At 40.6% G+C, this 26,041-nt stretch overlaps 4 protein-coding genes across 5 annotated transcripts; 2 read left to right on the top strand and 2 right to left on the bottom strand.

Annotated features, from left to right (window-relative positions):
- Window positions 1-6,589: 6,589 nt before the first annotated feature.
- On the top strand, window positions 6,590-8,183 carry RB195_002301 (uncharacterized protein; the record flags this gene model as incomplete). The annotated part of the gene is made up of 6 exons (XM_013448764.2): window positions 6,590-6,646; window positions 6,783-6,851; window positions 6,911-6,967; window positions 7,120-7,260; window positions 7,319-7,459; window positions 8,082-8,183. 6 exons carry the CDS (start codon window positions 6,590-6,592, stop codon window positions 8,181-8,183), a joined length of 567 nt encoding a protein of 188 aa, XP_013304218.1.
- A 596-nt stretch (window positions 8,184-8,779) lies between these two features.
- On the top strand, window positions 8,780-25,865 carry RB195_002298 (uncharacterized protein; the record flags this gene model as incomplete). 2 transcript variants are annotated; one of them, XM_064199486.1, is made up of 8 exons in its annotated part: window positions 8,780-8,876; window positions 24,077-24,164; window positions 24,773-24,792; window positions 24,884-25,020; window positions 25,087-25,105; window positions 25,193-25,302; window positions 25,570-25,746; window positions 25,803-25,865. In XM_064199486.1, the coding sequence occupies 8 exons, from the start codon at window positions 8,780-8,782 to the stop codon at window positions 25,863-25,865; spliced, it is 711 nt and encodes a 236-aa protein (XP_064055366.1). The 2 variants fall into 2 exon arrangements, with proteins under 2 accessions (XP_064055366.1, XP_064055367.1); XM_064199485.1 differs by lacking the exons at window positions 8,780-8,876; window positions 24,077-24,164; window positions 24,773-24,792 and having other exon boundaries at window positions 24,886-25,020; window positions 25,087-25,302.
- On the bottom strand, window positions 15,448-18,816 carry RB195_002300 (uncharacterized protein; the record flags this gene model as incomplete). The annotated part of the gene is made up of 5 exons (XM_064199488.1): window positions 15,448-15,882; window positions 16,012-17,097; window positions 17,190-18,068; window positions 18,129-18,519; window positions 18,581-18,816. The coding sequence occupies 5 exons, from the start codon at window positions 18,814-18,816 to the stop codon at window positions 15,448-15,450; spliced, it is 3,027 nt and encodes a 1,008-aa protein (XP_064055369.1).
- Window positions 19,293-19,751, bottom strand: RB195_002299 (uncharacterized protein; the record flags this gene model as incomplete). The annotated part of the gene is made up of 1 exon (XM_064199487.1): window positions 19,293-19,751. The coding sequence occupies one exon, from the start codon at window positions 19,749-19,751 to the stop codon at window positions 19,293-19,295; it is 459 nt and encodes a 152-aa protein (XP_064055368.1).
- Window positions 25,866-26,041: the final 176 nt, after the last annotated feature.

The raw sequence follows: 26,041 nt of genomic DNA, 5'->3' as shown, positions 1-26,041 counted from the left end.
AGAAAAAGGGGAAGGAAACGTTACCGTAAAAATCTCGCTTAAAGCTGAGACGGCGGCTGGACAAATCATACGTCATATCCTCCCAGTCTGCGTGCGACCTACTTTCGTCTTCGAAAAAGCTTGCGCACTGTACATCATTTTGCGTCGGACATTGAATGGTTAGGCTAAGTCGCTCATCTGTCTTTTGAAACCATACTTGTAAAGCTACCGCCGCATGTCCATTTTCCCAGTTATAAATTATTACTTAACTTATTTCTTCCAGATATGAATTCCTAAATTTCGGAAAATTGTATCAATTAGTTCACTCAATATTCGCGATCCGACATCTTCTTGACTTCTTTATTTCCGCTAAAAAAATTCCATGTGTTTGGTTGATGTTATAATTAGATCTTTTTCTAGAACTGTTAAGTTCCACTTTTTCAATTCTGCTTCTGGTTTTTCTTTCCTTTTTTTTTTTTTTTTTTTTGAAAACTGAACACATACTTTTGCCTACTGTGAACATCGCCTGTTTTCTTCCGGACTGTTACTGGTTTATTAATAGTTAACATTATCTTACGTATTTTACTTCTTTGATTTCCTTTCTTCCGCATATCTTATTACTCGTTGCACTTTTCCTAACAGCGTTTTTGGCAGCAGTTTCTTTTATTATGTCTTCATAAAGACATATGAGACTAGCATTTCACAGCCTGCATTTGATTCATAGCCGCTTTGTTGCAAAACGTCCACTCGTTGTCTATTGGTGCTTTTTTCCAGCATGCGCAGCTCAGTCATAGTCGATTATAACGGATGCGGTATAGTACGAACTGGTACATCTGCTATTGCGGTTCCTCCTCTTGAAACGGTTTAACCCCAATTTACTCTATCATCTCATCACATAATTCTCTGAGTTCGGAAGTAAACTGGTAACGTAATCTATGAAAAATAAAACATTCAGACCATGGTTGGAGTCGGGAAAGCAGCAATGTTCCAAAGTTCAGGAAAATGGTGGTGGAAAATAAAGCTTGGGCGAAAAGGGAATAGTCAACACTTATTTTATGCGAAGGATCCTCGTAAGGCGTTAGCGAAAACACCTGTAGACCACCTGATTACCTTAAAAGTGTGTTCTTCATAGGGCTCGCTTAAAAACGTAGTACTCTTATATATTACACCTTATGATTATGGTCGATAGTGAGCACTCGACGGTGTTTATGTTTGTCAAGGTGAATGCGACGCGTCTGCTGCAGCTGCTGCTCGATCAACGTTCCTTCTTCACAAGTTCTATTCCGTCCAAACCTTACTGCTTATCACAACAAAGATATCATAAGGTTCTTTGGTCAAATACTATGAAATAGTTTTAAAAACACACTTGCTTATAGGGAGTGCTAGTCAACACGATTCCATCATAACTGAGGTAGGCGACGAAGCCTTCTCATAACTGAAAAGTTCAATCGCTATAGAAAATTCTACGTTACAGCATATGTAACCACAGTTGGGTCAGAACACCATCGAGGAAGGGGGACCCTCACCAGCTCTAGTCGGCCTGCAGAGATCAGAAACAGTGCGGTGATCGCAGTGCGTCAAATTGGGCACAGCCTCCTATGCAGCTATATCAGACCTCGGGTCGTTTTGATCCAACTGTATATGATGGATAACAGAACTCACCATTCCCTCTCCCCTCGTTGAAAGATATGTTAACTTCATTTTTATTTGCTCTTTTTTGGCAGTAGTACTTTGAGTCGTTCAAACTGCGAACATCTTTTCGTTGTATCACTAAAATCGGATCTACAAGAGGAATTCTCTTCGTGTGGATGATCTGTATCGAAAGGTGATTGATTGCTGCGTGCAAAGCACTGAAAAGTCCATTCCACAAGTCGTTTTTTGAACTTTTGGCCTTTTCCTCTAGGTGACGCTTTTGAAATGTAAGTTTTTTTTTCGTGCAAAAACCTAAGTGGTTGATATGGAAGGTGTTTATCTTTGCCTAGTGCTGGTATTTGAGAGAAACAGGTGTTTCTCTTGGTCGACGTTCTTTCCACTGTTTGTGATTCCTTGCGGGTGCAGAGATTTGTTTGCGAATGTCTTGCTGAAACTAGCGCTCTATACACACCGAGTTAAGAGGCATTCCGTCCTCTTACGAATCCCCTACCGGATACTGTTCAAGCACTCAGCGGTTCTCCTTTTCCAAGCTCACTCATCGTGGGAACGTACTAAAGTTCTTCTAATTTAAATTTGCGGTTTACTTTTCTCATGCTTGTTTAGTTTTATTCAAGTTTATTATTTGTACGCATTGTTATTTGTTTTTATATGCAGAATACCCTAGAACTATTGAGTTCTGCAATGTGTTCTCGTTACACTTGATAATCAATTTGCACTTCTTGCAGTTCTGCACGATCAACAAAGGAAAGCTATCGAACTACAGTGCTTGTCTGATCGTTGGCGACTACCATCACATATCATCACTTAAACTATAGCAGATTATTTCATTTATTTGATTTGACCACTCACTTTTGTTTAACAATTTCTAAACATCCCCTCCGAAATGAGGAAAATAGAGTCAAGAGACATGAAGCACGGTGGAGTTGGGCTCGAAGTGGCACGGCGGAGCGTAGGGGTTAGATTCTAGATGGTACCTTTGATGGCACCATTCCTCGCTGTAGTTCTCGATGGTCCCACCTCGATTCCAACCGCTATCTCCACCGCACCGCTGCGAGCGCAGAAGCTTACGCAACTTCAACGTACTTCATTTCGTTTTGACCTTAGTACTCATGTATTTATCAAAAAGACGTGAAATATTGCCTTAGCTCTTCCTCTCGATTTCAAGATGAGTTTCATATTGCATTTGTTGCTTTTTTTCTTCTTCTCTTCAGTTACTGAGTAATAACTAGAGAGTAGAAAGCCATGGCAGCATTCATAGATTGACTATTAAACCAAAGGAAAGTTACGCAAATCATTCCCCTAGTTCTGAACTAAGCGCCAAAATCACGCAACGTCCATTGCATGTCCTTCGCAGATCGTCACAGAATGGTTATGTGACCTCTTCACTCTAAGAACAGCTGGTGCTTAGTCAATTGAATTCATTGAAACTTAGCAAACTTTTGTTATCGAGATACGCAAACGTTTAAATAGATTGTAAGCTTTTGCAACTAAGAGCATTCCAATTCTGTTCACTTGTCCAGTAACCTATTGCAGTTTTTGCTTGGATATTCATTGCAATGAACAAGTAACTACTAATGGATATTGCACGCAATTTTATAACTCTTCTTATCATCCCGAACATGGACTATTTTCACCGACCAAAACTGACCCTTGAACTAAGGACTATGTATTTTCCTTCTCAAAAGAGCCTATTCCTCCAGCATGTCATTAGATGCGAAGGACTTTTGCTGAAGTATCCGCTCGAAAATGTCTTGACCCTTTCAGAAAGTTTCTTTCTTACGTCTTCTCTCATATTACTTCTTCTGATCTTCTGGATTACGGAAATTGAATGTGTGATGCTAGCAAGGTGATTATACTAGCAATTTGTTGGAATCGATTTCGACGTCTGGCGAGAATATTGTAATAAAAATTCTCGGAATTGAGAATACGTGATGACCTTTTGTGTAACAAAACTCCGTTTCGCATATCAGTTGTTGCGAATATGGCGGTAGGAAGCTTGAATTGGCAAGTTTTTCAACACCTGGGCTGTGGCTTCATTTCATCTCTTCATGATAAAATAATTTTGTTGGTGCTGAGTAACCGGCATTATTTACCGGTTTTAACTGAGTATTTTAACTCGCACTCACAAAAATGTCCTTACACTATTGGGTTTGCTCCATGGGTGCGATAGGGAGAAGCCGGACCCTCCTCAGGTGAAGGGGGTTCAGCTCATGGGGTGCAGTTCAAGTGAAGGGGGTCCTTTCGATAGCCATCCAAAAGTGAAGGGGGTAATTTCGCCAACCGTTTAAAAGTGAAGGAGGTCCTTTCCCCAACCATTACGAAGTGAAAGGGGTCAGAGCACCGGCTCCGACTATCGCATCTATGGTTTGCTCATACAACTTTGTTTTGAACTTCATTCTCTCTATATGCCGACCACATAATTCGCTAGATATCATGAGGACAGCGTCGGTTTGATTCCGTCGAATAATTTCCCCATTCGTGCAGAATATGACTCTTTTCGAATGCTTTGCAGATTGTCCCAAATGCTCTTTTTTTTAATGTTTTGAGCAGCAGCTGAAACCGGAATTTTTCGAAAACCGGCAAGGTTTATATGTAGTCAGTGAAGTAATGGTGCTCGCTTAAAGGCATGACCCCACGAATCTGAGGTACGGATTTCAGGTGGAGTATTCGTGATAGTAGATAATGGAGATGGGGCCTAGGCTGGCGCGCTCCAATCACACTTCTTGTAGAAAATAGCGCGCCGAGACGCCCGAACCAGCATCTTCCGGGCCGTTTTTTTTACGACAATTAGGAAGAAATGGACGGAATCACTCCCCTCTCCATAATCTACTATCACGAATACTCCACCTGAAATCCGTACCACCTCAGATTCGTGGGGTGATGCCTTTAACCAAATATATGATAGTAATAGCCTATAGTTTAAAAAGTGAACGATTTGCATTGCAAAAATTAGACATTAATCATAAGCTATACTTTACATGCACCCGAAATGCGGTACTTCTAGGTGTTATGATTGAGTCATAATACGTCTACATATTTGGACATCAACAACAGCTACGTGAGCGGGAAATTTAGCGGTAGGGCTGCTCGCAGGCCCGCGCGGCTCTAAACTCTGCGGGCAGCCTGGGTGACAACGGCCTTGTGTTGGACACACTGGCGAAAAAACTATGAGAAGAATTCCGAACAAACGTGTGATATACTCGATTAGTGCGAACACTTTCGATTCAGTTTTTCGGAAACGAGACTTTGACAGACGAGAGGGCCAAACCCTCGAAGTTTGTTTATGCGACGAAGTTTTTTTTTTAATGATTTGTAGTTCCTCACGTCGAAGGTGTGAATGAACCGCAGTTGCGGACATTGTGAGAATTCTCAGCACATTTATTAATATAAGACATAAAATAGTCGTGTCAGAACGAAAGCGAGCACGGTGTGGTCGCGCTGGAGCAGCAGTGTTCCTGAAGCCTACCAGATAGCCTGCGAGCGCCTTGTTTGATAATTTGCCAAGCGACGTCATCCGGATCGCTAACGACATTTTTTGGTTGTTTCATTCTTTTTGTTTTTCTTTCTGATTTTTTCGTCTTTTATGTTTCTTTTTTCGTACTTTTGTTGTTTGCTGTGTTTGCTTTTGTTAAAGAGATCTATATTGCATTTGTATTGTTTTTAAATTATTGTATTGTTTTTTCATATATCGATTTTCATGTTAATGCTCTTTTTTATCTGTAAAGGAGGGAGGATAAGCAAAGAAACCAAGTGCAATATAAACATAGAAATGAACACAATTTTGAACCAAATTTCAAAAGGAAAACATGAACAGAAGCAAAATAATAACTTAAGAACAGTATAGATACAATATAGATCTCCATAGCAAGAATAAATAGGGCAAACAACAAAAAAAGCAAAAAAGAAGGAAAACAAACAAAAAATTGCTACCAATATCGATCCGGTGACATCACTTAGCAGAATTTGGCAAACTGGCTAGGTTTTGACCGTTCGCAAGCCATCTGCGAGCGGTCAAAAACCGCGTTGCTCCAACGCGAGCGCAACTACATCATACTTCATGTCGTTTTGAATCGACTTTATATACTAAAACAGTTTTCCATTTGTCCTCGCAGTTGCTCACCCTTTGACATCTGCTTCTTCTGGTTACTTCTCTCATATTCAATACTTTTTTCATAACTCTGTTGGCTCATATAGAACCTTGGTTAAAGTTGTACGCCCGAAGCACTGAATGACTCCAATTATTTCAAAATTTATGACATTTTAAATCATTTTCGATATCTCAACTCTGGAAATGCTTACTCGTCTGTGTTTTAATTCCCTGTTTCCTCAGCATTGCACCCACTAAAGTGCGCGAGTTTTTTTCCTTTTTTTTTAAATGAGAAACATCTGGGCTCTTTTTACAGCCATAATTGTGATAGAAAGGAGTCCACCTTCCTCAGGTGATGGGGGTCAGTTTATGGGGTGCAGCTCAAGTGATGAGGATACTTTAGCCAACCTTCCAAAAGTGAAAGGAGCCCCTTCGTCAACTGTCCAAAAGTGAAGGGGGTCGGAGCACCGGCTCTGACTATCGCACGTATGCTTACAACCTTTTAGTGACGGACATATTTTTACGCTCTCAGTGATTCGAATGCAGTAAGCATGATTTATTGCTTCTTACAATACGCTGTGAAATTAGAACATCGTTGTTCGTGACCCGATTGTTTGAACAAGATAATATTCATAATAAACATTGGTTTTTTTTTTGCTGCTTTCATCATTGAATGTATCTTGCTCATTTATAGTAGGATCAGTAATTGCGATGCTAGTAACTTTCATTGAAAGTGTCAAACGTTTTGGATGTGCGCCTGCATGACTTTGCATTGTTTTGGTTTGCTCTTCTGTTATTCACGTCGGACAGCACGTTTCTTCCCTAAACAAACACAATGAGACTTCCACTCTTTGTAATTTTTCAGGCACAATGCGCGAGTACAAAATCGTTGTCCTTGGAAGTGGTGGTGTTGGAAAATCTGCATTAGTGAGTTTTTGTATTGTTCAAGGCTCAGCTTTCAGTTGACGTTACTTCTCTCACCTTTTGTTATAAATATCAATTTTTGAGATGTAGATGAGAACATTTAAAAGATGAGAGAGAGAGCATTTAAAAGGTTTTTTAGACTGTACAATTTGTTCAAGGGATTTTTGTTGAGAAATATGACCCTACGATAGAAGACAGTTACAGGAAGGTGAGAAATCTTTATAGATCACTTCTGAGCATGATCTGTTTGAAGAGAGAATATTTTAGCAAGTTGAAGTGGACGGACAACAGTGTATGCTAGAAATTCTGGACACCGCTGGCACAGTATGTTTTGAAAACATCTTATGTGTCGAAGACAGATATTTCGTTCGCGAAGTTCTCTGCTCTAGATTTGTATTCTCTGGCAGGATATTTAGTATAATAAGCAATTTTTTGTACTTCCTGTTGTTTTTTTTATGAGATAGTAATATATCAAGGAACAATTCACTGCTATGCGTGATCTCTATATGAAGAATGGGCAAGGATTTGTGCTTGTTTACTCGATTACGGCTCAATCAACATTTAATGATTTGATGGACCTTCGAGATCAAATACTGCGAGTGAAAGATACTGATGAGGTGAAAGAAGTGTCACTTCTGTTTATTTTATCTGCATCAAAATAGAGAGGATTTCTAGGTACCAATGATACTTGTTGGGAACAAGTGTGATCTTGAGGATGAACGCGTCGTTGGCAAGGACCAGGGTCAAAATCTGGCTCGGCAGTTCGGCTCAGCTTTCCTGGAAACATCAGCGAAAGCTAAAATCAACGTTAACGAGGTTATTTTTCCTCGCTTATTCCGTATATATTAAACATTGAATATGTGAGTTACTGAATTGAATACATCACCAGGAAAGAACTGCTTTCTTAGTGGTTGCAATTAAACAGTTTCCTTTTTTTTTCTTCGTCGTTATTTGTTTTCTTGTTTATAGAATATTAATAAGATCGAATTTAAGTTTTTGCTAGATTAAGAGATCTTTTTGCGGTAGCTTCTTTCAAATAATCCGATTAGGTATATTTTTGAGTTCTGTGTATTAGAATCATTGAAGAACTTGATCCTGGAATTCTTCGAAACATTAATTCAGCGACCTCCTCATCTTTCATATTGCAAGGTCTAAGTTTCAAAATCTGCATGACATTATTAGCCACCACCAAGTTGTCTACTTCTACCTAATTTGAAAAGCACTTGTAACAAAATAATGCACGTGAGAAACCTCATAAGTAATATATGTATAACGCTGAATTGTTTAGAGCGATAAATTTCGGTGTCCTATTCAACTGCATCTTTTTAAATCAAATTTTTGACCATCTACGTATTTTCTAGGTTTTTTTTTTCACCGTTTCTTCCATTTACGTCCTAAGTTTGATTTGGTGATTACGCCTAGTTGCTACACTTTTCAGGTATTCTACGACTTGATAAGACAGATCAACCGTCGTTATCCAGAAAGCGGTAAACGACAAGGACAGGGCTCGAAGAAGTGCTGCAAATGCACTGTTATGTGAAAGGGACATTCTATTCCTCTCCTATTTGGTTTTCTTTTTTATTTCACTGCTTTCTTTGCATAATTTCATCAGTAGGATTGTTGCTAACAGAGATTTCTGTTAGTGTGAACGAAACTTTATAATATAGCCTTGAGGTTGTGATTGAGATGTATTCGATGTTACAACAAAGCATCGAACATCACTATGTTCTATGAAATGCTTTATATTGACGAATTCATTGTGTTTTGTTGTGGGGTAGGTCACTGCGTTTTATTCGATTTAAATGACCGTCTCGTTGAAGGAGAAATCCATTCCTTCAAATTCTTCCTTGACCGTCTTTGGCATTGTAAGCGAGCCTCTTCTAGCCGTTCTTATATTCACATTTTGGCTTCTTGTTACTTTTTTTGTTGAGATGCGACTACTGTCCGGTTTTCCCATATCGCGTATTGCCTGTATTATTTATACATATTCGTAATATTTCCGACGAATGTCTTGTATCTATTGGTTTCAGAGGTTGGCACCTCTATTGTTTTAAGGTACCTTTTTTCGTTCTGACATTCTGACGATACTATTCATGTTGTGTAGACCAAACCTGCGGCGGGACGAGATCTAGGCATATGCTTGGGCGTGTTGTCGTGCCTTTCCAAATACAAGATGTGGCCACATCATCTGCTGTTATTCTTCTCATACATGTTGGAGATAATTCGATGCGAGGTGATTAAATTGATATTTTCCTAAAAGGATGGTATTAACACAAATAGCGATTATAAGTTTCGTGACTGACCGCTGACCTCAGTTTCTCTTAGAAGAGGGTTTATGATATTCTGAACATCTTTGATATATTAATTTAAAAGTTTAAAGTCGACTTCCATAAAAGATGCCTGTTTACAAATTAGTTTGACTGGAATTGCTTCAATCGCTCTGTGAACGATAGAAGTGAAGTAAAACAACCTTCATAGAATTAGATGTAACAAATGTCACGAATTCAGTGTGTGGGTTCAATGAATCCAGTATAATGAATTTCAGTCTTTAATTTGCTGCGTTTCCGGGAGGGAACTACGGAAGGGGGGGCCCCCCCTTTCTTTCTTATTACCAAAAAAAAAACCCCAAAAAAACGCGCCCCACAAAACCCCCCCCCCCCCAACCAAACCACCCAAAAAAAAAAAAACCAAAAAAAAAAAAAAAAAACTCCCCCCCCCCTTTTTTTAAAAAAAAAAAAAAAAAAAAAAAAAAAAAAACCCCCCCCCCCCCCCCCCCCCCCCCCAAAAAAAAAAAAAAAAAAAAAAAACAAAAACAAATTAAAAGCAATGAACCACTGTGAGGACAAATTGAACAATTTTTTAATTGCATTCAAATTAATGTTTCATCAAAATATTGGGCTTTAGATGCTCGAACTTTAACATTTTGATTCCAAGATAATGTACTTTAAAGGCATCACCCCACGAATCTGACGTGATATGGATTTCCGATGGTCAAAGACTATACAGGATCGTATTCGGATATCGGATCGGGAGATTGCAGAAGCGGGTGGGATTTCGCTCATTTCTTCCTAATCGCCGAAAAAAACGGCCCAGAAGATGCGGCTTCGAGCGTTTCGGGGCGCTACTTTCCACAAGAGTTCTATTGGCGCGCTAGCTTTGTGCACACACCGCATGTTCCGGGCCGGTTTTTACGGCAATTAGAAAGAAATGGACGGAATCACCATCCTCCCCACAACCTACGACATAGGCATAACCCACCTGACACCCATACCACCCCAGATTCGTGGGGTGATGCCTTTAAAAAGGATAAAGTCAATGGCGTATCAATCCAATTGGGATGCGCCAACGCGTTTTACTGGAATTCGTAATCGATGAGGTTTTGGAACGCGTGTTGGCCTATACAATGACTTGCGGGGGCCAGCCGATGATCAAGCCAGTGTTTTTATCTTCCCAGACAAGTCTGATACCAATTTATCGACCCTGGGAGGATGAAAGGCTTGGCTTGCATTAGAGCGGTTTCGAACCCTCGACCGTGTGGCTACACGGACCTCTAACCGACTGCGCCACACCCGCCCACGATGACTTGATCATCGGCAAAAACACTGACTTAATCATCGGCTGGCTCCCGCATGTCATTTTATAGGCCAACACGCGTTCCAAAACCTCAACGATTACGAATTCCAGTAAAACGCGTTGCCATCCCAATTGGATTGATACGCCAGTGACTTTATCCTTTATCCTTTTGATGCCTTTAATGTATGGTCAAATCGAAAATTTATGGTGCATCGTGCATTCAATCGCAATCAGGCTAACACGTGCGATCGTTGGAATCATAGTGATACCCGTCCTTGAAAAAGGCTATCTATACAGCAATACACAAAAAGTTGTGCAGAAATCCAGTTTCCTAAAATGAGGTCTTTGAGGAGACGCCCTGGAATCAGAAGGAACTACTGAACTGCCAGCTAAACATTTTCTTGATGTTACCACTAACAAAGATAAAAATCGTGCGCAATTTCATTAAGAATGGGGTGAAAAATTCTTGCAAACTATGAGTTCAGGGGCGTAATAGGAGCAAAGCGAACGATAAACTTATGTAAAAGGAGTTTTCAGAAAACTAAACCCATTCAAACATTCTCATACGAAGAAGAGAGTGGAAAACTACAAGAAGCAAAAACGAATGAGGTCGGAAAAGTTTTCCGTATAGTGTGGAGATAGCACAGTGCAATGTTTTGAGATTTGATCCTCTCGACTCCTCTCGCATGTCAATGCCCTCGTGCTTCCTCTCCTAACCTCTCTCCCTCCCTCTATTCCTCTCTCTCTCTTCCTTCCTCCCTTCTCCTTTCCTTTCCACTCAAATTCACCCTCTTCGAATTTTTCCCTCGTCCCTCTCATCCATTCTCCTCCCACCTTTCCTCTCTCACATTCTACAGAGACGTGTCGCATCGTCAAATCACCATCCGTTTGTGCGAAGTGAAGACATCTCTTGAAAGCAATTCCTGAACAAATGTTTAAAACATCGCACTGTAGGCACCTTCTTCAATGCATTCAATGCATAAAATAAGAACAAAGTAAGAAAAATTATCCAAACAGGGCAAAACACCGGAAAGAAAAAAGGAGGAGAGCGTGCCGCTATTTTGTGCACAAAATGCCTTCCAGTTTGCATGAGCTTACGTATGGGGAAGTTCTTTTTTTCAGATTGTCTTAGAGGTCATAGTCGGGCCAAAACAACCGGAAATTCGGTGCAGTAGAGGAAGCGGCTGCACTTGAAGTGGGCGGCGAAGCGTAGCCGTTAGAATCTAAGGGGGAGGGGACACTTGCTGAGACGGGGTCGTTAGGCACCCGCAGCCGAATAAGTTCCTGCAGAAGTGGCTGTCGGTAGACAAGAGCAGGCGTATCTTAGACTAGTTGTGATCAGTTAGCCACGCCCATCCATCACCACGTCACTGATGTCATGTGCCGTGTTTGTATTGCAATAACGTGATAAAGTTGACTTCTACGAAGTTTCAAAGAACAAAAAGGCAACAACGTAGCAACGTAGAAAGTAAGAAAACATAGAAAATTAAAATGTTAAAAATTAAGCAAAAACGTAGAAAATTTGAAGAAGAAAAACAACATCAGAAAGCATAAATGAAGCTGAAAACGTTCCAGAATAAAAGTTGAAAAAGGGTAAAACGGGAACCTAGTCGTTGGAAGGCGTAGATTTGTGACTGAAAAAGAACTATATAGAAGATATAGATATATTTGTATTTGTACAAAGTTTAATGCACGTGAGGTACTGCAATAGTTTCTGAAAGTTTCGATTTGTTTATTTTATACAAATGAAACACTATTATTTTCTATTTCTGGTATTTCGTGTGCAATCGTTCGATGTGTCTCTATTCTACGTGATCGATACTCGATACAGAGGCAGTACCAGAGATAGCGCGCTCCTGCGAGACACGTTTCGTGGGTGCGTATCATTAGGTATCCGCAGGTTCCGCGACAACCTTTCCTTAGGGGAAACGACTGGCAAAGACTATCGTTAATTGCTCTGCGCAGCAGTTATTAGCGTCAGCAGAGCATTATGCTGCGTTCGCCTTTTACGCCCCATCATCACATCGTCCATCCTCGGCCCTCGTCGTCTGATGAGGTGCGAAACATGCCTCGCGGGAGCACGTTATCTCTCGTATTGCTTCTGTACGGAGTATCGATCGCTCAAATATAAGAGATACATCGAACGATTGCACACGAAATCCCAGAAGTGGAAGATAATGTAATGTAATAATAGTGTTTTATCTATGTAAAACAAACAAATCGAAACTTTTACAAACTACTGCAGTGTTCCGATCTCGGAACACAACAATTAACAATGTAATGTAAGTAAGTAATGTTCGACGCCACACTGCCCTTCCGTTCTGTGTGTGCTTGTGTTCTGCTTATTTGATAAACATTCTACCACTGAACCACTGCCTTTTTCTTGGGTATAAATAACATATTTCGTGAGCCAATCTCACACGCACATGCAGTATCTTACATGGATTAAATGGTCTGTATAAATACAAATTTACATCTATATCTTCTAAATAGTCTCTTCAATCACAAATCTGCATCTTTCGAAAACCAGGTTCTCGTTTCTACACCTTTTAACTTCCATCTTGGAGCTTCATTTTGGAACGTTTTCAATTTTCGGCTTCATTTATGTTTTCTCATGTTGTTTTTTCTTGCACAAACCGTTCTTTCTTCATTTTTAGCGCCTTCATTTTCTACGTCTTTTTCCACTTGCTACGTTGGTACCTTTTCGTTCTTTGTACCTTCCTAGAAGTCAACTCTATCACTTAATTGCAATACAAACACGGCACATGACCTCATTGACGTGGTGATGGATGGATCACAACTATTCTAAGAAATGCCTGCTCTGGCCTACCGACAACCTCTTCTGCAAGCACTTATTCGGCTGCGGGTGCCTAACGACCGCCCCAATGTTTCGAACCCCATTAGATGATGATGCAGAAGATGGACGATGTGAAGGGCGGGGCACAAGGCAAACGCAGCGTAAGGCTCTGCTAACGCTATTAACAGCTGCGCAACGCAATTAACGAACGCTGCTGTCAGCCGTTTCCCTTAAGGATAAGTTGTCGCGGAGGCTGCGGGTACCTAACGATACACACCCTTGCTGACACCGTTCTTCGCTGTAGTTCCCGATGGTCCCTCGATTCTAAACGCTATCTGCAGTTGGGTCAAAACGCCAAGAGGGACGGACAGTTGCGAAGGCGGCTGCGCTCGAAGAGTCACGTTGGCATCGTGCAAGGATCGGCCTCATCTAAACCTACTTAAACGGCTGCGCGGACGGTCGCGCGGCAGCCGCTCTAGTAGGTTTGGAATGCGCTGGGTCGTGGCGAGTTCTACTGTGTTTCCGGCTCTTTAGTGGACTTGGAGCTTCGCTCAGCTAAAGGCATGTGTACGAATTCGTTTTGATTTGAACGAAAAGAAATTAGAAGTTGAATAGTGAATAGGGGAGCATGACCAATTGTGTTGTTTACTGTTATCTAGCACAGCTTCATTTTTTGTTGTTTCTAGGAGTACTTCCCCCACTGTGAGCAAAGATAGCATATGTGTACTCGATAGCTACTAACGTTCACCTAATAGTTTGCACACTGCATTGTAGGTGTAGTGGTGCGAAGGAGTTATATAATTCCTTCTTATTGCCCTATTAGTCGAGCGTTAAGGCTAATGCCTCAGAATACAGGTGGTACAGTGGTGGTGACAATTTATTGATAGGCGAACGACGGTGTGCTCACTGGGAGCCACAAACACAGCAATGCCCGTTGTGGGCGGTCATTAATAAAATAGCCTCATCAGCAATCGTTGAATAAACAAACTTCGTGGGTGGTCATCTCGATAAGATGACCGCCAAATTATAACTCTTTACAATGCCGAATGTTTGTATAACGGATATATGATACTGTGCACAAAGTACAGCATAACAACAACACACAATTGGGGTCCTGATACAAATGTCAGGACATTCCGGGCCACACAATTAAAAATATTGAAACGAGTCTTATGCCAATGATCACCGGATGATAAGTTTCAATATTTGCTTCATTCGACTGCAGCTTATTGGAGTCGTTGGCGGCGTAGTTCCATTACAGCTTGTTGGAGTCGGTGGCAGCGTCGTTCTATTGCGGCTTGCTGGCGTTGGCGTCGTTATTCGGAGTTCGAGAATCAACTACGAACACTCATAGTTGATCTTGTTCAGAAGCTGACACATCTTATTTTTCAAATGTGCGGCTTTTGGCGGGGCAGACTTACTAGTAGAATTAGTACTCTTTTTTGAGTTTTTATTTTTTTAATTGTAAATGTGCTTATTATGATGATATGATGTATGATTCGAACTTGATTATTGCCTATGTTGGCAAATTATCCACGCAGTGATCTTGCTAAATAGGTTTAGTAACAAGCAAACCATTCTCCAAGCGAATTTGATTATGCTGACTGTTAGCGACAGCGTTATTTTGGCTACCATTGAGATCATTATGGGTCCGAATAACTACGTTAAACCAGTGGCTAAAGCCAATGTGGCGCAAGCCGTAAGGGCTATATGCCAGTGCGTTTTTATGGTATTCATTAGTGGATTCAGATCAGGTAGATCAAAATTAAGTAATTAATTCTTTGCATCTAGCTCTTGCACTTCTGTCTGCGAGAGCAAATTTCTCTTGCTTCTTGGATGGTACAAGAGTGTTCCCTGTAGATCAAAGGTAACATTCTTGCCGTCACACGATGTGTGGCACACTTGTGATACTACCGAATACTCGAAGACTAAAATAACTTGCACGGAAGTATTTGTTGGACCGCATTCAATGGGGAAAACGTGATTCTCGCACTGTACTGTAACCCACGAGTTTATTGACGACTTGCAAAGGAAATCAATTCTTGCGTCTTCGCTACAGCTGTAGCACCCTTTGACCCCACGAACCGAGATCTCACATGGTTGATTGATTATGTACTCGGTGTCGCCAATAAGCAAATTGGATTCTATTGCTAGAGTGATCTCTCCTTGCTTGGAGAGAGATTTTTTTGCTATCACTGAAGATTTCTGTGAATGGAGTGCGTATGGGCATTACATTTGACACTTCTTTGCTCAAATTTTGGAGTGAATCATGTGGACACTGACATGTTTGCGGTGCTTTCATATTTTCGCAAGAACAAATCATGCGATTTGTGCAGTTCACAAAAGCATCGAGAGCAGATGCTTCTGACTCGCATTCAACGGGAAGTTGATAATGATCTGGTTGCATCATAGCCTCCATTGGGTTTTTTGTCCATCAATGGAGAATGAGGTTTTTGCGCTTTCCTTTACTATAAAGCATGAAATCAACATCAATTTGAATTACTGGTTGCCATTCCATGCAACTTAATACTTCAAAGACAGTCCGTGTCTTCATCGGAACATGTGCAATTCTCAGAAATGTGCATGCTGGAAATGGTAGGAAGCAACCGCATGCTATACCGCCGCATGTGTTACCACAAACTGAGTATCCTGGATATGGAGATGATCTTTTGAACTCAGGAATTATTTCGTTCAGCTTAATTCTACTGCACTTAGACTGAGTGCAAGAGCCCATTTGCGAGCATCTTGTTGTGTGGTAGATCTTGAGTTTTGTCTCTCTAGTGAAGAACAATGAAACCTTGGAGCAGGACAGTTTCATTGGTCTCGAACGTATCTTTATAAGTCCGATAGTTTTGTTAGCATGATTAAGCTGAATACAAAGATTGGAGTTGATTCTATTGAATAGAACTTCCTCGTTGTAATTATGTATGCAGTTTCCGCGATTTTCGCAGACTACCTCTACACTATGCCGCATATATCCATGCTGGCAAGTAAATACCTTGCTTGCTAGTGCCAAAAGTGCGACACAAATCAACAAAGTGGACGGTATATTGATTGGATGGGGATACAATGTTTTCATTGAAATTGTTTCTTCTTCGAATGTGGAATTCGGAGTTCCTTTCCGTTTTGCATTTCGTGTGCATTTAATTAACCATATGATCAACATGATGTTATTGATCGAGGAGCAAACTAACACTGTTAAAGTGGTTATGGTTCCAAGTGGCCAACAGTGAGGATTACCTATAAGATCTTTGCTCATTAGCAAGGCCTCGCAAAAGTCTGGCGGTTCGCACTGCATAGTAGAGAAGACCACTGAGCTCTCACTTTCAGATCGCAACGTAATCGTGCTACTTTCATCTAATGATGATTTTTCCAATTCAAATATATACGATTTCGATACGTTAGACATAATTCTGCACATTGTGTTGATGCAAAGCTCAAATCTTGATGAAAGAGGCATTATTTCTACTCTCCCTTCGTTGCACTTTATTGAGTTGTTCTCATGTGCTGTCACTGGACATATAGTTGATAATGCTAACATAGCCATCAGCAGATATGTGGATACCTGTCTACTTGAAGAAGTAGAGGGTCGGTCAAGACTTCTTTCAAATTCCTGGATGACCTTTAGGGCACGTGTTTTCGATTGTCTAGCTGAACAAATTCTGCAGGAAGATGATTCTGCTGAATCTGCTGTGAGTGAGTCTTCCACAGAACTACGTATTTCCAAGGGATACAACTTGTTGAGTGGTCTTTGAATAACTCTTTTGTTTGGCGTAAGGAGTTTTGCTGATCTTACAAGACCATCTGCACTTGGTACTGTTTCTGGTACTTTGCCGTACATCCAATTACCACGTGGAAGAAATTCTTGCTCAATAAGTACAATTTCTCCAATTTGCGGTGTATTTGTCACATGCCGCGGTTGTTTTAGTAGCACTCTCTGGTTATCTCTCAAGAATGCAAGATACTCTTTGTTCCATCGCTCCCAAAATACTGTAGCGATCGTTTCCGAAAACATTAATGCTTCCTGTGCTTGCGCAACTGTCTGAAGCAACTCGCGTTCATATAACGTATCGCCATTACCGCACTGTAACTGCGTGCTTGAATAGAGTACTTTAGATTTCCTTGTAGGAAATCGATAGGTCTTATCGGTATTTCATCAAGATCCGTTGCACTTACTTTTGTCAACGGGCGAGTATTAATTATTGCTTCAATTCTTGAAATTACCGTAGTCATTTGTTGAAATGACAATTTTTTACGTCCAATGCTTTTTTGAAAGCATCTTTTCACGGAGCCAACCATTCTTTCCCATGCGCCTCCTATCCATAATGAAGCAGGTGGATTGAAAATCCACTTTATGCCCTCTGAGGCACTGTAGTTCATCACGGAACTACCATTTTCATCATTTTCCAGGAACAAATTCTCAATCACTTTTGATCCCAAATTAAAATTCGTTCCACAGTCAGTTTGGATGAGTTTTGGAACACCTCTTCGATATATAAAACGGATGAAGCTGCTTAAAAATGCACCAGCTGACAAGTTTTCGACCACTTCAAGATGCACAGCCCTGGTAGTAAGGCATGTGAACAAACAGACGTACATTTTCTGTCTGATGTTTGACTCAAATGGTCCCATATAGTCGCATCCAACATTTGCAAAGGGTTTGGTTATTGTTACCCGATCTGTTGGTAATGGTGGCATCTCTGGTGCTCCATATGGCAATCCGTGGCATTTCTTACACGTAATGCAAGTACGCAGATATTTCTTGATTACTCTAGATGGCTGGGGAATCCAAAATCGTTGTCTTGCCAGCGCTAGTGTCTGTTCTTTGCCGCAGTGTGCATTTTCATAATGTAGGTCATGAATGATTAGCCTGGCTAGTTCCGAGTAATTCGGAATGAAAATTGGCATTTTTGTGTCATATGGCAAATTGGCGTTCTGAATGCGTGACTTGTATCGAATGATACCTTTTTCGTCTCTGATAATCTTCTGATTTGGGAATCGCTTTTGCAATTTTTGCACGTTGATGTTTTCGTGAATAGCTGCTAAGATGAGTTTCTAAGAGATCTCCATATCCTCCGCAGCAATGGCATCTGTATTTGTGTATAGAGAGAGTACTTTTAGCGTAATCGATGTTGACGTGGTGTAATTACACCGTTTCACCCATTTACTCAGCAATTTTCCAACAACTGAGAATGTTCGAAGAGCTGTTTTGTAGCGAGAGAAACGAGCTAAATCTATTATTAAACGGGATGATTCCGCTGACTCGTTTGTGGTTTCAACATTCACATGTTGATTGTCTTCTACTTCTTCGTAAGACTGATCAGAGCTGAGGTTATCTATGGATCGAATAAGCCAAGTTTGCTGGTCGCGCTCTAGCCATCTGGGTCCTCTCACCCAATCATGCTCACTAATGAGGCCTGCCGTTTTGTCTCGAGTTCCAACGTCTGCTGGATTATGATGTGTTGATAGATAGATGTACTGGGATGGATTTAACTTCGATTTGAGTCTTCAATCTCAAAATGCGCCCCTTCTGATTAGTCACGAATATCGGGAGTTTGCGTGAAGACCTAATCCACTGAAGTGCTATTTCGCTATCACTGGCGACATTTACGGACATAATTTCAATGTTTATTGAATCAAGAATGGTTTTCGCCATTCGCAGTCCAATCAAGATAGCCAACAATTCCAAGCGTGGGACAGTCTGCTGGATCTTTTTTGGTGTTAGCTTGCTCTTTCCGCTAATCAATGAAGTGATCTCATTGGTGTTTTCGCACCTCAGATATGCGCATGCCGATATTGCCATTTTGCTGGCGTCACAAAACACCCACAAGGAAACTCTTGAGGTGTGAGACGTGAGAGAACGTAGCAAAGGTCGACTGACCCTTATACATGCATTGTTTATCTCATGTATTACAGAATTCCACTTAATACACAGTGCTTGCGGAACGTATTGTTTTTATTCTATCCCTGTATCATACATTTCTCTCATTAGAGACTTCAGTTTGATGATCAGTGGGCTTGCGAGGCCCACAAGATCATAGATCGAGTTTATCTGGCTTACAATATCACGTTTGGTTAGTTTTTCTTTTTGTTAAATTGTTACTTTTATCACAAATTCGTCGGATTTGGTGTCATATTTGACGGCAAGAAGTTTTATGTTGTCTGTGGGCGCTCTATCCTCTTCTGGGATAGCTCTGTTAACTTCAGCTGAGTTTGAAATATATTCTCGTAAATTCATGCCGATTTCACGGAAAATATTCTTTGAAGCAGTATATTTTTCTAGTGCTTCATCTTCGGTGGTGGCGCATAAGAGAATATTGTCCACATAAATATTTTTGCAATCTCCAGTGAGAGTGGAGTATTCTTATGATTTAAATATGCCAGAATGGCCATGTTAAGAATACTTGGTGCCGAGGTATAGGGCAAACGATTGAATCTGTATTCTGCTATGTTGTCTCGATTTGGAGGCTTATTCATGTCTTTCAGCCATAAAAACCGACACAAATCCTTATGACCTTCCACTAGTCTGATTTGCGTGAAAGCCGCTTCAATGTCGCATAAAAGAATAATTTTACTGGTTCCGCTTGCAAATAGAACATCATGAATTTTGTTCACGAAGGATTCTCTTGTGTAGATCACATCATTCAGCGAAAGCTGTCCGACTCTCTTAGAGGAAGCATCAAACACTATCCTAAATGGTTTTGCCTTTTCTGGCTTCCAAACTCCGGAATGTGGCATGTAGTAAGTGCCAGCCGAATTTTGATGTTATCCGTGGACTAATTCGACAACTCCGTTTTGAATATAATCGTTCATTATTTTGTGATACCACTCACGTTTGTGGCTGTTATTTGATAGTTGTCTTTGTAACGAAATCAATCGACGGTACGCTATTCCGTAATTATCCGCTAGGTCAATGACATTATCTTTTAAGGGAAAGGGTACGGTTACAACACCGTTTTCAAACAATATTGATTTCGAATAGCTTTTGAAGTACTCGAATATGTTTTCGTTCTTAGCACATTCTTCTGATGATATTCCTAAACCATCTAGTTCGAACAACTTCTGTAGATTTTCTGATTCATTCTGTTCTTGAACGAGGCTGAAACCATGTGTTATCGTTGTCGCTTCTTGCTGCGAATTGACTGAACCTTTGCCGTGTATTGTTGGTCCGAATACCGTACGCGCAATGCGTAATCCAGATGGCAAAGTTATAGTATCAACTGTGTTTACGAGGTCGTAATAGTTATCTAGACCGACCAATATTTGCGGGTTTTGATGTTCACTGCGAACTCTCGGATTGTTTATACAAATCTCATTGTCTTGAAGCTATTGTTTATCTGCATCATTGAGACGTACAGAAGAAAAACCATTAGTGATAATTGGCTTGGTTTGAATCGTCATATGGATCTCCTTGCCAAAGGCATTGCTGATTTTGAGGGGGACAATGTTTGTTTGGTACTTTTCGGTATGTCCACCCATACCTGACATTGTGCAAATTTCAGTTTTTTGAGTTGGAAGACCAAATTCCTTTGCCGTCTGCTCTCTAATGATGGTTTTTTTGAGCTCCCGTGTCAAAGAAAAACAGGAGTTTTTCGAATTGTCTAGTGTTATTATTCCAAACATTTCCTTCGGCAGTCATCAGGACTACTTGCTCCTTTCTTTTGTCAATGTTAACGGAACCTTCAGCTATGTGGTTAGTACCGTGATTAGCTGTATGAGAATCTGTCTGCTGATTGCGATGCGGACATTACCATTATTGCGGACATTGCCGTATTGATTCCGAGTAGTAATGTTATTTCTTGCAATTGGTACGGTATTAGAGGCGCTTTGATTGCGCGATCGGTCGCCAGCGTTATATCTTGTTCTGTTACCATCATTTAAAGTGGAATTACAAAGGCTTACATCGTGCATTCTACCACATTTAGGACAATTTGGTTTCTGACAGTCATAGCTGCTGTGTTCTTCTGAGAAACATTTCCAGCATTGTCTGGCTTCTTTCACCATATTTCGCCTTGATTTAATATCAGTGATTGTTCGGCAGTTCGCTGGTGTATGATTTAATTTTCCCAATTTTGGAGGTTCTGTAACATCCACACCGTATTGTCTTCGGTTCGGATGGTTTTCAAATTTTACACGACCTTTTAAACGTGCGTCTACAAATTTTTTTTTGCATTAATCTCTTTCTCAAGATGGTCCATAACATCTTCTATTTTCACTTCATCTTGATCTTGAATTGTAACAAGAACGTTTTTCACTATAGTGTAAGGAAATTTCTCCAAAATTTCCTCTGTCCACATCGCATCTTGCATTTGTGGTATATTTTGGCCTGCAGAGACCATTTGATTCATGAGCATTCGAATTTTGTTGAATGTGTTCATACAGCTATCAGCATCATTCTTTGCTGCTGGCAAATTAATTGATTTTTGCACTATTTTTGCTCTGTTAGTCGGTTTATTACCCTATTTCTTTTTCAAAGCATTAATCATCCACTTATAATTTTGTGGGATCAATTGTATGCCTTTTATGGCTGTTTCTGCTCTCCCTTTGAGGCTATCTCTAAGTAGCAGCATTTTTTCGACTGTACTTAAAACCTTACTTTGGTCAACGAGCGTTTCATATATTGCCCAAAATTTCTTCTTCTTCGTCCCCGTAGAATCGTGGCAAACTTAGTTGCTTTGGTTTGAGAGTACGACATATGAAATCTTCATCGTCTTCTCTACTTTATTCCGAGTTTGAATTGTCCTCCGAGAGCCAAATGGCGACATTTTGTGAAGAACCTTCTTCGGTTTCCTCAGTCGCAGTTGACTCTGTTGCGGTCTGCTGATCTGCGTGGGTTTCATTTATTCTTGCAGGTTTTTGTTTTGTGGGCTCTCGATGAGTTATTCCCATCTTCCTTGCAAGTTTTACCATGTGATTCCGTGCTTCTGTGACTCTGGCACTTAGTATATATACCATTTTGCCATTTCGTTTGCCTTTGCAATCCTTTCATTGAATTGCGTGTCATTTTCAATCTCCTCAACTTCATTTGTGAGGTCTTTTTTTAGAGGTCTTTCCCTTAGATCTTGCTTCTTCATATTCTTTTTGCAACTTATCTATCAATGCCTGAAGAGCGTTTCTGCTCATTTTGATTGTCTCTATGCTTCCAGAGAGCAAATTTGCGGCACTGAGATACTCTTCATACTTTTCCTCATCTGTTCCTGTTGGTTTTATCTCTTCTGAGTAAGCACTGTACTTATTTAGTAGTGACTGGAGCGTTTTTGCACCCAGCAATATCGGCCTTCTGTGAAAAACAAGTGTCATTGTGACGCGAGAGCAATCGTAGCGTTGATACGCTATAGGCAGCGACCTTAAACTGCACAAGAGATACGCTTAAGCAGCTATTAGCTTGCTTTTGCCAGCGAAGGGTGGGCTGGACTTTATTAAGCAACAATGAATTTGTTGCTGCCAGCGAAGGGCGGGCTGGACTTTAATAAGCAGCTATGAGTTTGCTGCTGCCAGCTATGGGTGGGCTGGACTTTGTGATCCGTTTGAGGATCTCGGCTTTTATCAAATTTAGCCGATGCACCAAAATGTAGGGGTGCGTAGGAGTTATATAATTCCTTCTTATTGCCCTATTAGTCGAGCGTTAAGGCTAATGCCTCAGAATACAGGTGGTTCAGTGGTGGTGACAATTTATTGATAGGCGAACGACGGTGTGCTCACTGGGAGCCACAAACACAGCAATGCCCGTTGTGGGTGGTAATTAATAAAATAGCCTCATCAGCAATCGTTGAATAAACAAACTTTGTGGGTGGTCATCTCGATAAAATGACCGCCAAATTATAACTCTTTACAATGCCGAATGTTTGTATAACGGATATATGATACTGTGCACAAAGTACAGCATAACAACAACACACAATTGGGGTCCTGATACAAATGTCAGGACAGTAGGTTACTTTTGGAAATATGTGTAGAGCTGACAGTGTTGGTTAGAACATGACATTATGACATGTGCTAGCGTGGGATTGAGTTTGGCAGGGACTTGGGTGACTCTTATTTTCGCAACTTTCAGCCTATCCCTTTTGCTGCATCTAGAAGTTGTTTGCTCGCAGCTACCCCTTCAATATCCCTCTCAGATATACTTTTTTTTAGCTTTCTTTTTCGTCTATCTTTTCAAAAATATGTGAACTTGAATTGTGCTGTCGTCTGGAGGATGCTTCCTGAGTAGCTATCAATGATATACTTTTTTGGACAAACATCTCTTGCGGTCTATGTGATTCGCGGATGAACCATCTAAAACAAGTTGGATGAAAAAGATGGTGGACGCTGACACAAATATAAAGTAAAGTTATTGTTGTTTGTTTGTTGTTTAGAGTGGTCATCAAATAGTATCTGAAAAACATGAACAAATGGGTTGGTATTACCACTTCAACGTTAAACGCCAGTTAAGTCGTCCGCTCTGTGAAGGTTCACAAAAATTAATCATGAGAACTTAGATACATGAGAACAGGCAGCAGAGATGAAGGCTCTCAGAGATTCTCGAGCATTTCCCAGGTTCTTAGCAACGATACCCTTTTTTAACGTTTTCCGTGCGCAAACATAATATAACATGAGCAAGTATGCGTATGAGTATGAGGTAACTTCTATGCTTTATCAGTTATCAACTGGTCTGTGCGTATCCTGCCATATAGCCTAATTTTGAGAAATACCTGATGATATGGATGCACTTTAATAGTTTACTCATTTTTAAAGCACCTTTCAATTCCACTTTGAAGACATTACTATTAATGTATTATATGTTGAAAGGAAAAGTTCAAATTTCGCAAAGAGGGAGTATAAATTTGGCAACATGAAACCTCACGATCCTTTTACGTTAGGTTGCATCCTATAACTTTAGCTTTTCGTGGGATAATAAAGCAGTTGCTAACATTAGTTAGCAGGTAATAAAGCGTTTAGTACTTCTTTATATATGATTTCTTTTTTACCTTTTTCTTGTCTACTACGGAAAATAGGTTCAGACATAGAAAGAGCATAAATAGATCAATGCGTACAGGGAACGATTATTTTTAATCGATATTCAGCATCAAACGTCAATCCTTGTCAAACACGTCATCACATGGATGCACCGCAACGCTCCACTTGGACTACGATTGAACGTGCCCAATTACCGTAACTTACTGGTTCTGCCACGTCATCGCACTGAATCCATTCACTGCTGGACCCAAAGAGCACAGGTACCTGCGATTTTAATCGATTGCCATCTGTGTCTGGTTTTATACTATCCGCAATGATTTCCTCTCTTCGTTTTCACACTGCCATAATTGCTGGGCGCGAAACCTCTGCAACACTCAATAAGTGAAATAATGAAGCAACTGTTTTTATTTCATTTTATTTCCTTCATTTTCTGTGCTTGCATTCATCTCAGTCATCTCTTGGGCTGGGTTCTTCCCTCAGCTGCTTGGTTCCATCATATTCTCTTATTACCGCGCCTTATAGTTTCGATAATTATGTATATATTACATCTGCATGTATACTTATTTCCCTACATGTTAGTTTATGTTCAAGGTTCGTTGAAACCTGGCTGTACATAGCTAGAGTTCGTCAGTGGTATACTTGGTGATCGATATTCTTTTTTTTTGTCCTTTCGATGATTCATCCATTGCACTCGTTGTCCTTCCTGCCTGGCATTTCGCGTAGTTCGCTGCGCTACAAGTCATTTTGGTCACTGGTGAGCACATTATTTGCAGCCAACAATGATCTCTATTTGACGCTTCGAGTTACCTGCTGCCACCTAAACGTGCGTCTAATTCCCACCTAAGCACTTAATTTCGTTTCGTGGATTAATATATGCATTGTAGAATACTTCTGTAATAAAGGTAGCATTTTAGATATGATCGAGGCCGAAAGACTCGCGGAGGTCCGCGAGAAGAAAGCAAAGAACGTGATGAGGGAGTTAAGGATACAGAAGCTCTGCCTGAATATCTGTGTTGGAGAGTCCGGTGATCGGCTAACTCGTGCAGCGAAGGTGAGTAGACGAATACCATGTAAATTTGTTGGACTCTTATTACTAAGTCCCCGCCGAGTACTTCAGGTGCTCGAACAGCTCACAGGTCAAACCCCTGTTTTTTCCAAAGCTAGATATACTGTTCGTTCATTCGGAATTAGAAGAAATGAGAAAATAGCTGTTCATTGTACAGTTCGTGGTGCTAAGGCTGAAGAGATACTGGAGAAAGGACTGAAAGTCAAGGAGTTTGAATTGCATAAGGAGAATTTCTCAAATACTGGAAATTTCGGTTTCGGTATCCAGGTATGTTGTAACACTACTTGTTTATGAAGTATTGTTCCCATCTTCGGAAGGATTCATCGCACTGAATTTTTAGATTGCACTTCCTACTTTGCATATATAATTACTTTAGAACGCCGATCACTTCTAAAGCAGATTTTGGGGCTATAACAGCAATGGAGAGCGGTTTCACTCTGCAGATCCGCTCGAAATCAACCCACCTTTCTTTCGCTGCTGTAGTCATTAATCCTATAGTCTTAGTTGTACCACTTGATTGCTCGCGAATTTTAGGAGCACATAGACCTTGGAATCAAGTATGATCCAGCTATCGGGATTTATGGCATGGACTTTTATGTTGTTCTTGCCCGTCCTGGTGGTCGTGTTGCAAAAAGGAGGCGAGCGCCTGGACGCGTTGGACCAGCTCATCGTGTGACTCGCGATGAGGCAGTGAAGTGGTTTCAGCAGAAGGTAAGTTCGAATCATTGGTGCCAAGATATTATTTCCGATTTAATTTACCTTTTCAGTATGATGGAATCATCCTCCCTCCCAAGCCTAGGGTTAAGCGAAACGTTCACCGCAGACGTTAAATTGTTATTGTCACAAATGTTGCTATCAGCTGCTTTTAAGAGAATAAACTGTTGGCTCTGTTAATTTGATTTTTTCCTTGCATAATGTTCGGTGATTACTCTAAAGGTGGAACCCTTATTAGCTATGTCCATGTTTTTTAAATGTAAATTCAGTTAAAATAATTGGGCGAGAGAAG

Source organism: Necator americanus, chromosome IV (genome assembly GCF_031761385.1).
Source record: "Necator americanus strain Aroian chromosome IV, whole genome shotgun sequence".
In the NCBI taxonomy this organism is placed as follows: domain Eukaryota; kingdom Metazoa; phylum Nematoda; class Chromadorea; order Rhabditida; family Ancylostomatidae; genus Necator; species Necator americanus.
This window is presented reverse-complemented; position numbering and strand designations above follow the sequence as displayed.